The 13,490-nt window shown below is 41.6% G+C and overlaps 1 protein-coding gene across 1 annotated transcript in view; it reads left to right on the top strand.

Moving 5' to 3' along the window:
- GABRG3 (gamma-aminobutyric acid type A receptor subunit gamma3) overlaps nt 1-13,490 on the top strand; it is a 420,232-nt gene that overhangs the window by 211,418 nt on the left and 195,324 nt on the right. Inside the window, exons 3-4 of the mRNA XM_084845522.1 lie at nt 8,877-9,100; nt 10,721-10,803. Of these exons, the coding sequence (XP_084701648.1) occupies nt 8,877-9,100; nt 10,721-10,803 (307 nt within the window). The remainder of the gene's footprint in view (nt 1-8,876; nt 9,101-10,720; nt 10,804-13,490) is intronic.

The following is a 13,490-nucleotide window of genomic DNA, read 5'->3' as shown; positions in this document are numbered from 1 at the left end:
CAATTACTGAACTGACTAATTATAAAATTTGAAGGCATCACTAAAAATAACATGAAACAAGAGGAAACCCTAGTTTCCAGAATGGGGCATATTAGTGGAGCTCACAGGAGGGAGCTCCATGGACCTGTCCTGATCTGGAAATGAGTGTTTCTGCTTGTTTCCAGGGTTATTTTTTAGAAGCACAAAAGCCCCATTGCACAAATGTTGGGTCCCGTGAGTGCAATGGAACCAGTGGAGGTGGAGCGGCCCTGTTGGATACTGCCCTATATCTATAAACCTAAGGAGGATAAGTTGGACAAAGTGGCTTCTTCAAGAGCAGTGTTCTCTACAGGGACAGCACAAGACATTTTGCTAATTGAGGCAAAGAATAAGATGGCACCCCCTCCGCTTCCTTCTACAAAAGCCAATAGACTGCCAGACAAATTTGTCTTCAACACTGATGGGACAGTATCTTCACTGCATCTGAAGGCAGCAGGCTGACATAGGGGATGTAGCACAGGCTGCATGGCTCGCAGGTCTCTCCAACACTTTGTTGCTGCCTTCCAGGATCTGCCACCTAAGGCAACTGTTTCATACTGCCTAATGGTAGGCCAAGCCTGGTTCTCTGGTTAAGACATGGAGAATGGGGTGCCACACTCCCTTCCTGCTCAGTACTGGGGAAAATAGAGAAGAATGGCAGGCGTTTACTCCCAACTAAAATATAGGAGCATTACTGCTGTATAGTATTTTACTGCTAAAAAGGTAAAGTGCACCACAAAAAAATAAAACTTTTGCTCACTTCTCTCCTTGTTCCTGGTAGCTTGTATAAGTGGGGGGAAAACATCTTGCCCATTCTGTAAATTTAACCAAGGTTAAATTTAACCAAGGTTAAATGAGGAAAACATCCACCCTGGACATTTTGTGGCAATTGTGCCAAAAGGGGTGGACAGGGAGAGATTAACCCTACCCCTAAAGAAAATTGCCAGCCTTTAATTTGATTGTTATTCATCCTGATAATTTTGGTTGGCTTGCTATTTGCTGTGTTTCAATCTGTACATAAGATTTCCCCTTCTCCCTGTAGCACGCGCACACACCCACACCCACACACACACACAGCTCCCTCTACTTTGAACTGTAAATTGTCACTGCATACATATTGCCAAATCAAAGACATCAGTGGACTAAAGGCTTTTTAGTTTTAATATGTTAGGAGAAAAATATTCCCCAAATAATTAGTCTGACTAGCATCCTACTGGCCCAGACCCGGTGATTGCTCCTCAGGCAACTAAATCCTCAGACAGAGGAAGCTGAGGGCAATGCTAGTACAAGATAGAAGGTCTGATAACATAGCTGGCAGAGTTCTGAGGCAGGGGTGATTCCTTGCCACTTGATTAGTTTATATCTAGCTAGCTGTACAGAGTACTGTAGTGCAAAATTCAAACCAAAGTTGTCATCAGGGGTGCTCAGGTAGTGCTTGACCTTGTCAATCTGTCTGGAAGGTGGAGACACTTCAGGACTGGACCATCTCTCCCCCCCCCCCCCCCCCGCACAAGATTTTTGATTGGCAGATTCAAGGGTACTCTCATGCATTAGTCTACTGGATGGGAGCAAGGCAATCAGGAAGGCATTTGCATGTTTTGCAGAGAACAATTATTTTTGGTCTAATTAGGAGGAAGCAAGGTATTCTATGGCTCCTGTGCCTCTGCAGTGGTTCAGAGCCTTAATAACATTCCTGGCAGCTTTTCAGGCTTTAACATGGATTGTTGAGCCATCTCAATGAAACTCATAGTGCACAATACATGTCTTAGAGAGCCAGCATGTCTGAAACTCATGCAAAACAGAGCTCCCTCTTATAAAAGAGTACTGAAGCATTGTTATGAAATAACACCTTCCTGCTGCCATAATACAATCCATGTTGCAGCAAATATTATGGCCAAATATTAGGGCCAAAGTATGTTGCTTCCTAAACAAGGACAAAAGGAAAACCCTTTAATGACCAAAAATATAGCTGGAGCTAGGGGATTTTCTTAGTGTTGCTTGTTTGATTGTTCAAGTGTTTAAATAATGGATAGAATTGCACAATTTCTGGCTACTGATTAAATTTATTTCTAGCTTAGATACTTTTATTTGATTAGAACTGGAGGACTGAGAGAGGAATGGGTAGATAGGACACAGTTCGAATAAGTTTAAACCGTTGCATCAGCAGTACAAAGGTACCTAATTTTGAATATAGTGTTTGCCCTAGCTAATTTGAAACTGATCCAGTTCTAGGTCAGTTCTAAGTGTTGGCCAGTAAATGCAATTAAATGAAGACTTGTTGTTCAGTCATTAAGTCTTGTCTGACTCTTCGTGACCCCATGGACCATAGCACGCCAGGCCTTCCTGTCCTCCGCTCTCTCCCGGAGTGTGCTCAAGTTCATATTCATCCAGCCATCTCATCCTCTGCTGTCCCCTTCTCATTTTTCCTTCAATCTTTCCCAGCATTAGGGTCTTTTCCAGTGGGTTTTCTCTTCGCATTAGGTGGCCAAAATATTTGAGCTTCAGCTTCGGTATCTGTCCTTCCAATGAGCGGTCATGGTTGATTTCCTAAATGCAAATGAGTGCTAATTATTTTCACTCCTAGGAAGGGTGGAAAACTTGATTATAGTTGCAGTTGTTTAAAACAAGTTGTTTAAAACCAGCATAGAGACCAGTTTTGTTAAGCAATAAGGAGGAGAGGGAGGAGGAGCTTGCTTGACCCTAACTATGTTCACTAGCATAACGTCCCAATGATTTACTTCTAAATTAGCATGTTTAGGACTGTAGGGTTAAGGGCACAACCCTGTGCATGTTTAGCCAGAAAAAAGGCCTACAACTCCCAGCATGCTGGGAGTTATAGGCCATTTTTCTGCCTAAACATGCATAGGATTGCAGCGTTAGTCACACAACCATATTTTTCTGAGTTGAAGTCACCAATAGGCAAATGGAGATGCATGCTGTGCAAAAATTGATACTTTTCCCCCTGAAGCCATCCATATAAGGAAATGTCAGGGCAGGGAGAGACGGGAGGGAGAGGAGTGGGTGTCTTGTGATTGTCAGCTCTAGCTTCCAATCAGGGAATGACTTTGCCGGACTCTCCTTTTTACTCCCAGTCGCAGCGCTTTGGGAAGGGATGTAGAAAGGACTTATCAGAGGCTGCTCCTGTGTTTTCACTGCATTTTGTGGCCGTACATCTGTGGCAGCACAGGCAGCAGCAACACTCAGAGCTTCCGGAAATGGCTAGACAGCCAGCACTACTTGAAAAATGCCTGTCCCCATTGCTGGTGCCTGTTTAGTGGGCTGCTGTTGACACCAGTTCACCAAGAAGGTATGTGGAGTTCCACCGATTCATCACCAGAGTCAAGTTCCCCCAGCACTTTCTCCCTGAATGCCTGGTACCCTGAAGAGTAGGGCACCCCTTGCTGCAAAAGATGCTTCCTGCCAGCACCTTCTAATAGGAGACCATCAGCTGCAGGCAGGGAGCCAGAGAGCATAGCTGGGGTGCGGGAGACAACTGGTCTTGGTACCTCGGCTGCCCCCTCTCCCACTGCTTAATATAGTAGGGTTGGTGAAGAAATTCATTTGGTTCACATTTTAATGCCAACCTGCCTAATTTTCCACTGTCAAACCCATACATGAACCAAAATCCGGTTATCCCTCAAAATTTGTACTCTTAATTTTTTGATGTTTTCTCCAGTCAAAGAAACATATAAAAATGCATATTTTGGGAGAAAAGTTTGCACAAAAATGTATATTTTATTTCATTTATTACATTTCTACACCACCTAATAGGTGAAGCTCTCTAGGCATTTCACAACAATTAAAACCATAAAATACAACATGATAAAAACATAATTTAAAAATTTAAAACTACAGTATAAAACTAAAATGAAAAATGAAAACCCACCTCCCTCCCCAGAGCAGCAGTGCAAAGACATATTAGTGAAAATAACTATTAAATATGCATTATTTCAGGGAATGTTGCTTGCAAAAATGCATATATTAGGCAAAGTATGTGTATTAGGAGAAATGCACACAAAAATGTGTACAAATTTTTATGCAAACATCTTTTTAAAAAATTCTCAAACTGATGTGGAAACGGGATGAACTGAACTTCAGATTGGAAAAATAAGAAACTGAGAGAAACAAAATTGACAGATTCACCCATCCCTAATGTAAAGCTGATTGATGAGCAATGCTTCTCACTCTGAAACAAATAACAAGAAAGACACCCCCTCACTTGAAAGAATAAAGTGATAGGGGTGCTCTTAGGGGCCGGCTTTACAAGGAAAAAAGGTTTTAAAGTTGCACAAAGCACTACTCTACCATTGTGTGCATGTGCATAACACAGTGTCACAACACACACACACAACAAAGAACACAGCAAATTGTCCACAAGAGGGGCAAAGGGAGTCACTTTTAAAAACACCCCAAACTTTAAAGGCCACCTGTGATGTTCCTGCTCTGGGGTTATACCTTTTCCAGCTTCCACCTACTGAAACTGAAAAACCCCTGAAGGACATCTGCCTCCACTTTGGTCAGTTGCCCTCACTGACAAAACAAAATTCAACCCTTTTACTCCGGGTCAAGGAGAAACCAATATGATTAATTGGTTTCTTTTACCCAATACAGGAGAAGTAACAAGGAAATAGGGTTTTTTTTAATCTGGTAGTGTAATAAAACAAACCAACAAGTGGGATTTTGTAGTTATAAAAATATAAATTTTTATAATAAAAAAATAACAAAATCCGGCAGAGGATGAGATGGCTAGATAGCATCACCGATGCAATGAATATGGACTTGAGCACGCTCCGGGAGAGAGTGGAGGGCAGGAAGGCCTAGCGTGCTATGGTCCATGGGGTCACGAAGAGTCGGACACGACTTAACGACTGAACAACAACAACAACAACAACTTGCTTCTAACCTACCTATATACTGTACCCCTTCTAAATCCTATTCCCCAAACCCCACTCACGAGATGCTCAGTTCTTCAATCCCTAATCCCTATCTGACTGTTTTGCTGTCAGTTCACCCATCTTTAATCCTCAGAATAGTCTCACTCACAAGCCCCTCCCACCTTTCACTCACTCTCTAACATTCTATTAACCTAAATTTACCTGGATCACATTTTACAAATTCCAGTAAATACATTTATATTAACAAACATATGTTACACTGCCCTTGCGCTGTACAGTGTGCATGACCTCTACAGTTCAATATATATTCTCAATGAAGTATCATCCATCCACTTACAAGTCTAAGTACTTACAGCAGCCTACCACAGCCTGGTGCTCTCCAGATGTTTTGGATGTCAACTGCCAGCATTCCTGCCCGTTGGCTACTTGCACAAAGGCCCTGAACCTGTTAGTCTGAAATTTGATTGGAGATTTCCCCACTGTAGTCAATGGGGAGACATATAAAGCTTTGGATTTTCTGAGGTGGGATTCTAATTCCAACCTGAGTCAAAGCAGGGGCCTCCGAAACAGTTTGAGCCAAATTGTGGCCCTTTCCAAAGTGGGATACAAACTGAATCTTGTCTTCATTGTGCCCCCCTAATTAATCTGTGTTGCTTCTTTTGGACCATAGCTTGTCCGATAATGCGGTAAAATAATGATAGACAGAACAGTGTTGAATACTCAGAAGATATCATAGGAGACCAACGCCTAGGACAATCTGTCCTGGTGTCACAGTGTTGTGCATTTTAACTATGTCCATGTCAGTCAGCAGCCAATTATTTGAGAGAAGGGAATCCTATGACTCTAGGACACATTTAAGTTGTCCTAGATGTTATGGAGTGGACAGAGAGCATTAAACATGGAATTGCCATTTTAATTAAGCATGCTGTGGACCAAGGACCTGTGTGGAATCAAGAGACTGGAACAGCCACTGAAACAAGATGTGATGGAGATTTAGGTCTGCTGCTTTACAAGATGTGCTGGTTTGCTGGATTGACAGTTTGGTTATGGTGCCTAGCAAGTAACAAATTGTTATCTCTTTGAAGGTTGGGATGGATGGATAGATAGAATGATAGATATGGTGTGCTTTAACCTTCACTTATCACCAGTTCTTGGCTCTGTTTCCATATGGAAATAGTTGAAATAGTTACTTCTTTTAAGCCCCCACTCAGCGCTGATGCAGTGCCACTGAACTCCATGTCTCTGTCTGCATTTTTTGTTTGCAGGACAGTTGTGTGCAGAATGGCCTTATTTGCACTGTAAAGTGATATTTGCCCCCAGGTAGAGAGCCATCATAAGGGTTAGGCATGTTTCAGATTAAATGGGACATTGACTGTAGGCAAGTAGTAATTTTGAAGAAGAAAAAAACCACCACAAAACAACTCCCTGCATATGCATACACCCCAAAGCCCCCAAACAACAGATCTACACTTGTCGCCTGCTTAAAGAAAGAATAGAGGGCTCAAGGTGTCTGTGTTTCTAGAGATTTCAGCTAATCACAGGACTAGCAGCAGTAGAACAACATACGGAGAGTGTGATCCATTTGCATTTCTAGGAGATTCTGGTGTAGTGTCTACAGATAATTATCAGTGGCAAGGGCCAGATTCTGCAATATGGAGACAGAACAGAGCTGCATTGTGAAGAGGAACCTGTTGTAATATGTTACTATAGCAACTGAGGAAACTGTTGCTGTGATAGGAGAGGAAAGTTACTATGGCAACAGATGGTAACTTTTGTAATTTGAGGAAGTTGGAGGGAACATTGCTATTACCTCTAATGTCAGCTAGGTAATTAGTAAAGCAGAAAAGCATTTCTATAATGCCTGGGTTGCCACATGTGTTTTATTGCCAGGTACATTTTTTGAAATAAAGAAATTAGGTATTTAAGCTGCATAATCTTTCTCATAAATCATAATCCTTACATCCCTTCTTAGGGGTTTGTGCTTTATATTCATGTATTCAATTTATAAAGGCAATTTTAGAATGCCTTTTCCTCCCATGAAGGGCATCCTAGAAAATTCAGATTAAAGAACTAGAAAGTAGTTAAAATTACGTAATATTGTGATGAGATTGATAGATGGATAGATATCACAGAAAGACAGAGAGAGAGAGAGAGAGAGAGAGAGATACACATATACATACAGAAATGGGGTAGAGATATGTGGCTGAGTAAGTCAATTATAGGAAAATCTTGACAGTAAATGAAGACGTTTCAAAATATTTTACACTATGCAATAGTGTTTCTTGAATGGAAGAGTTGAAAGTATTTCATAAGTACATGAGTTGGTAGTTTCAGAAGTGTAAGAAATAATCCAACAAGCTGTCATTCCCCCTACAGCTGACAAACACAATGAGGGAGAGGGGCAGGACTGGAATACTCCTTCTCATGTGTTGATTTTAACCGCTTTCTGAATGCCTGAATAGGGCGAAAGTGAAACAGTGTGAACTTCATCTTCTTCTTGTTGTTATTTAATAGATGTCTATACCACTGACATCTATACCATATCTATTTAAATAGATCTCTAAGTAGTTTTCAAGAAAATTAAATACATTAAAATACATTATCTACATTAAAATACATAATAATTGCTAAAACTTTTATATAAAACATGAATAAAAATACTTAAACCAACTGAAGCCAATGCAACACCATAATTACAGACAAACAGACTGGGCAGCACACTCACTCCGGGAAGGCCTGGGTAAAGAAATGGGTCTTTAGTTGGTGCCTAAAGCTGCAGTTGGCGCCTCCCAAATACCAGGGTCATTCCATAAGGTGGGCACCACCGCATATATACATATAAACATACATTGGATATGTTTAGCTTGGATAAAAATAATTAAGAGGCGATATGGTAGCCATCCTCAAAGATGCAAATGGCTGCCACATAGATGATGAAGCAAATTTGTTCTCTGTTTCTCCAGAGGGTAGGACACAAGCTAGTGGCTTCAAATTCCAAGAAAGGGGATTCCACCTCAACATTAGGAAGAACTTCCTGATGGTATGAACTATTTGACAATGGAACAGACTACCTCAGAAGATGGTGGACCCTTATTCATTAGAGGATTTTAAGCAAAAACTGGATGGCTACCTATCAGGGATGCTGTAGAAGTAGATGTCCTTTGTGTTCCCTTCCAACTCTTTGATTCTTACTTATCTGGTATTATCTTTGCCTGCCAGACTCTCTTTCCTGTTCCTTTCACAGAGCAGTTGGTAGTAGATAATAATGCGTGGAGATGGGTGTGGAGTTGGAGCAAGCACAGATGTGTTTTTTGCCTGCCTTCCTCTTTCTCATGTTCCACTGCACACAGCAGTTGGTGCTAGATGGCACTGAGGGCGGGGGGAGCAGTTCAGCTAAAGCAGGCACTGATGGCTTCTTCAGCTGCTCCCCTCTCTCCCCTGTTCTTTTCCACTGGGCAGTTGGTGGGAGATGGTCCTGTGGGGAGACTGTGGGGAGGAAACCATCTAGCCCAACATAATACACACATTGTGAACTGTATCGTGTCCTTGTTTGCAATGGAGGTAGGTTTGGATTGACACATATGGTGTCTTTAACCTTCTCTTATCACAATTTAGTGACTCAGGAGGACCTCTTCAAGTCCAGAACATTGTGATCAGATGGAGTGGAAGCAGGTAGTGTGCTGCTTCCAGATCAGGGCAGGATGAGGCTCACTCTCAATGAGGGGTGTTGCAAGGGGGCTTCTGCTGTATCCAGTTCCCACACTGTTTACAGGATTTGTTGAAGATCTGCTTCTGTTATATATTAATAGAGTTCTGGCCCTAGTTAACCCAACAAGAGTGTCTCACCTCTTAATTTCCCAGTGTGGGCCCAATTATCTTGAGTGAAATGTGAAGGTTTTTACAAGCTCAGGGACTGGCTCTTGTAAATTGTAAATATTTGATTCTGATCTTCTTTGATTGCAGGAATACCAAATTGATATATTTTTTGCTCAGACATGGACTGACAGCCGTCTTCGTTTTAACAGCACCATGAAAAAAAGTCTCACCCTCAACAGCAATATGGTTGGCTTAATTTGGATCCCGGATACTATCTTCAGGAATTCTAAAACTGCAGAAGCACATTGGATTACGACACCCAATCAGCTCCTGAGAATATGGAATGATGGGAAAATCTTGTATACCTTAAGGTAGGAAGTAAGGATTTATGCCTGTCAATGACTGGAAGTTTAAATACACCCCCCCACACACACACACACACACACTTTACTGCAGGGTCCTTTCATATTCATTCAACTTTATAAAATAATGTTTAGAGACCAACAACCTCAGCTTAAATTGGGCACTCTCCTAATGATCTTGACCAAGATCTGGAATCTGTTGGACTCATCAGACAACTTGATTGTCTAACATTATTTGATGTCCCACAGAACAGCTTGTGCTGATGTGCTACACCACCATCTTATGTTGTAAAACAGGACAGGTTTTGCCATTCTGCTTATAAACTGGATCCCACTGCAAACAAAACAAAACAGGAAAACATCTCAAATGTTAGCCTTTAGTGCTCTGATCCAGCAGTTGCTGACATACGTAGGGTTCTGGTATTCACATGGAACGGCTCCGCTGTTAAAATTCTTCAGTGGAAGGGGCAACTCTATGCCCAGAGAGAGATACATATGCAGAACTATATACAAACATACTTATAGGTAATAATGTTTTGCCTATTAGCTGGCTTGGAAGAAGCTGAAATGCCTTTATGATGCCATGTAGATTATCACTGTATCCCTCTCAGAGATGTGGTTGTGTCCCAATATTAGCTTTAAAAATACTACTAGCCTCATAATTTAGTTCAGAAATTCAGATGATGTTGTAAAACTCAAAAGTGAAATTGCTTGACAATTTCAGAGAGTGCTTGCACCATGGATGCTAACAAACCTTTGACCAGAACTGATCCAACTTGCACCTCCCAAACCCAAACACGGACTTGATTGCAATCTGTGATCTGAAGTCTACATTTCCAAGCTTGTGATGTGATTTGCAGAATGAAAATGATGCATTTGAAAAATGCATACGTTTGAAAACTGCACATGAAAAAATATGTACATTTGAAAAATGCACACAAATACACATTAGTCAGTGGGACAAAAACATACGAACTTGGTGTGTACATTTGGGAAATTACACCCGAATTTTCATTTGGAAAAACCCAAAGCTCACAATCTTGATACAGACACAAGTTGGAATGAGCTTCAAGGTAGAAAGCCTTGAGTGTTGCTGATTTGCAGTGTTGCTGATTTGCACCTGCCAATCCCTCCAGGTTCTTGCTGCCTGGTGTAGCCTCTCCCAAGAGTATAGGATTGTCTGGGGTACTACTGGGGTAAGGGGACTCCTAGGTTCTTCTCACTTTGTGACATTGGAGCCTTCATCTGAGGATGAATCATTGTGGCTTGGGTCTGGGTTAGGCATGACGCCCACTCACAGAGTCCCAGCTTACACCATTTCTCTCTTTCAATCAAGCATCAGTTTGATGGCCCTGTAATATGTTTTCTTTGAATTGGCACCTCACCTGTTCCTCCATCACACAAAATTCTTTCACTGCCACTGGTAATATATGAACCAGGACTATACCTAAAATTATATATGTCCATAAATAGATATGTTCTTCCTGAAGCTACTTGACAATAAACCTTAAATAAGCACTTTTAATAATTTCCCAATTAAACTTTGGAAATGCCCTCCTGTTACTTGATATTTTCATTTTTAACTTGTCATTATATGAAGACAGTAATAGCTCCCTGGTTTCCCTCCAGGCTTACCATCAACGCTGAATGCCAGCTGCAGCTACATAATTTCCCAATGGATAAACATTCATGCCCGCTGATATTCTCCAGCTGTAAGTAATAGCCTTGGTGCATATCTACTATCTGTAAAACTTTGCATAAAGACATGAATGTGCTTCTCATTTTGACAGGTGGTTACAATGGCACTGGATTAAGGTGCTCATTTTAGGGTTTGCTAGACATGTGTGTGTTTGTGTTTTTCCATCTGCATTTATGGCAGGAGATTTTCAGCCCACAGCATGACGTTAAGAGGCACAAACTTTTAATGTGTGGCTTCATTTATGACAGAGCCAAGAATAGATGCCTGGGATACAATGAGTGTATCATAAAAGATAAATCCCCCCTCCCACAAGGGGGGTGTTGTGGATGTAGTGTGAATAAAGTCCCATTTATCTTCCGATGTGTTAAGCATTTATGAAAATAGCAGCTCCATATGAGTCAAAGCTATATAGCATCATTGGGCAAATGATGTTTTCCTTTTATTGTTCATATGCTTGCCAGTTCCAACTGGATGGTACCATCTGTCTTTGTGTGTGTGTGTATGCACACATGGGTGTTCATGTGCATGCACGCCCACAAATCTTGTCATTATCGAGAGAGCCTGCCTCTAACCCTGCTGCCAACAAGGACAAGGGATGGCATATCTTAATTAACATGTCATCCCCGATCCAGAATGCAAATGCAAATATTATCCAAATCTGGTTAGCAATGTTTCAAATGTTGCTGTGACACTTTGTTTACTGTATCTATTTCTTATGTGACAGGTTTTTTTGCCTGGGTAATATGCGTGAAAGATCATTTCAGAGAGAGCCTTCACAATGGGACAGTAATAATTCTGTAAAGTTGTCATCTGCCATGCAGCATTCCTTCACAATCCACACTTGTTCCAATTTGCCATGTGGTGGAGCTTGTCCTGGTAGATCACAGCAGTCCATGTGGCTCTAACTGAAGGGATTACACTGGTGTGGTTTTAGCCTATACAAACAGTGTAGTACGTATGTACAGGATGATCCAGGCCACATGGGTCCTCTGTAGATCCACATTGGTGCCAGGGATGGGCAAACATGAAATGTTTGAGCTCGTTGAGGTTCTCCAAATTCTTCCTTAAAGCTCACAATTCTTCCTCATTTGCTTTCCTGAATGCGAACATCTTTTTTTTTTTCAATCAGAAAAAATGTACATTTTTAAAAGTAAGCATTTTTCCTGGCTGAAAATGTGAATTTCCTATAGGCTAAAGCATGAAAATGGAGATGGCGGGGTTGTGCAAATGCAGATTTTTGGAAACATGTATTTGCACAAGTGCACCCTTTCAAATGCAAATGCAGGTTCAGAAAATTGCAAAAAGTTCCCAAGAATTGTGTTCCTGTTCACATTTGCATTCCGGGTTGTGAATGAGACATATTTGCATGATTTATGCACAGGAACAAAATTCTTGTCCATCCCTAATTGTTGCCACAGACTAATGTGGGGGCCCCACGGGTAATTCAGCCTGCATGGCTGGGTTTCTGCTGGAGTACTGTATGTATATCGGATACCTGTGCTGGGTCTTCTCAATGAATACTTCTTACACTCCCAGTTGGGTGTCATCATTTGAAATCATAGACACAATGCATTGGGAAGTCCCTCTGCGCCAACTCCATCATGCTCTTGTGCAGCTCCCATTAATTTCAGTAGGGCCTGCACAGAAGAACTTCCTGGAGGTTTGTATCCCACATGTATAAGAAGCTGGCACATGGATGTCCACTCCAAGGGCTATAATCTCAACAGGATTCACAGGGCCAAAACAGACATTATTTCAAATGTGCCTACCAGTGTATGTCTTCTTTTCATTTTTACTCTAGAGTTGGTGCATCTGGCCTGATCCAGATCTTAAAAGCCCCCACCATCACAGGAGTGTCCCAGTCTGAATGGGGGCCCCTGCACCTACCCTAGAGTAAAAACATACAAGACGTAGCTGCTAGACCAGGGGTGGGCAACTTGTGGCTCTCCAGATGTTTGGGTCTACAACTGCCATCAGCCCTAGCCAACAGAGCAAATTGTGAGGGATGATGGGAGTTGTAGGCCAAAACATCTGGAGGGCCACAAGTTGCCCACTCCTGCACTAGACACACATTTAAAATAATGTCTGGTGTGGCCCACAGTCTCACTGTTTTCAAAATTCATGGGATTGTTAGAAGCATAGCGTTAAAATGGAAAGTGCTTCAAATAGGTACCTGTGAAGAGGCTGCCATTCCAGCTCACCACAGGACTTAACAGACTTTTGTCCTGGGGCAAGAGGAAACAATTGGTGGTGTGGCAGCTGTTTTTGTTTCTTGCTGAAGGTCTCCCCTCTTGGACTCCCAAAAGGACAAAGAACATTCAGCGCTGTGTTCAGTGCTGTGCTGAAACCCTCAAGAAAAATGTAGGGATTATTTATAGCTGACAAGCTGTTCAGTTCAAAATGGAAGTTTATTCTGGTCAATATTTAAATGATAACAACTGGCATTCAGCCATAGCTCTAAACTAAACAGGATAAAAAGTAAGGTGGTATTTAATGTCTTTTCACCCAGAGAAAGAGAGAGAAAGAGACTGAAAGAACACTAAAAGAACACTGTAGTGCAATGAAAAGTATCTCTGTATATTGTAAAAGCATGACAAAGGATATTCAGAATGCTCTCCATTCGAACATTGGCACTTATTTCACATGCCAGTATGGTAATGCTCAGGATCTTGCAAGGTAGACTCCAGCAATTCATGGAAC

Source organism: Heloderma suspectum, chromosome 3 (assembly GCF_057233095.1).
Source record: "Heloderma suspectum isolate Gila_16-S chromosome 3, 16-S_ref, whole genome shotgun sequence".
NCBI classification, from domain to species: Eukaryota; Metazoa; Chordata; class Lepidosauria; order Squamata; family Helodermatidae; genus Heloderma; species Heloderma suspectum.
This window is presented reverse-complemented; position numbering and strand designations above follow the sequence as displayed.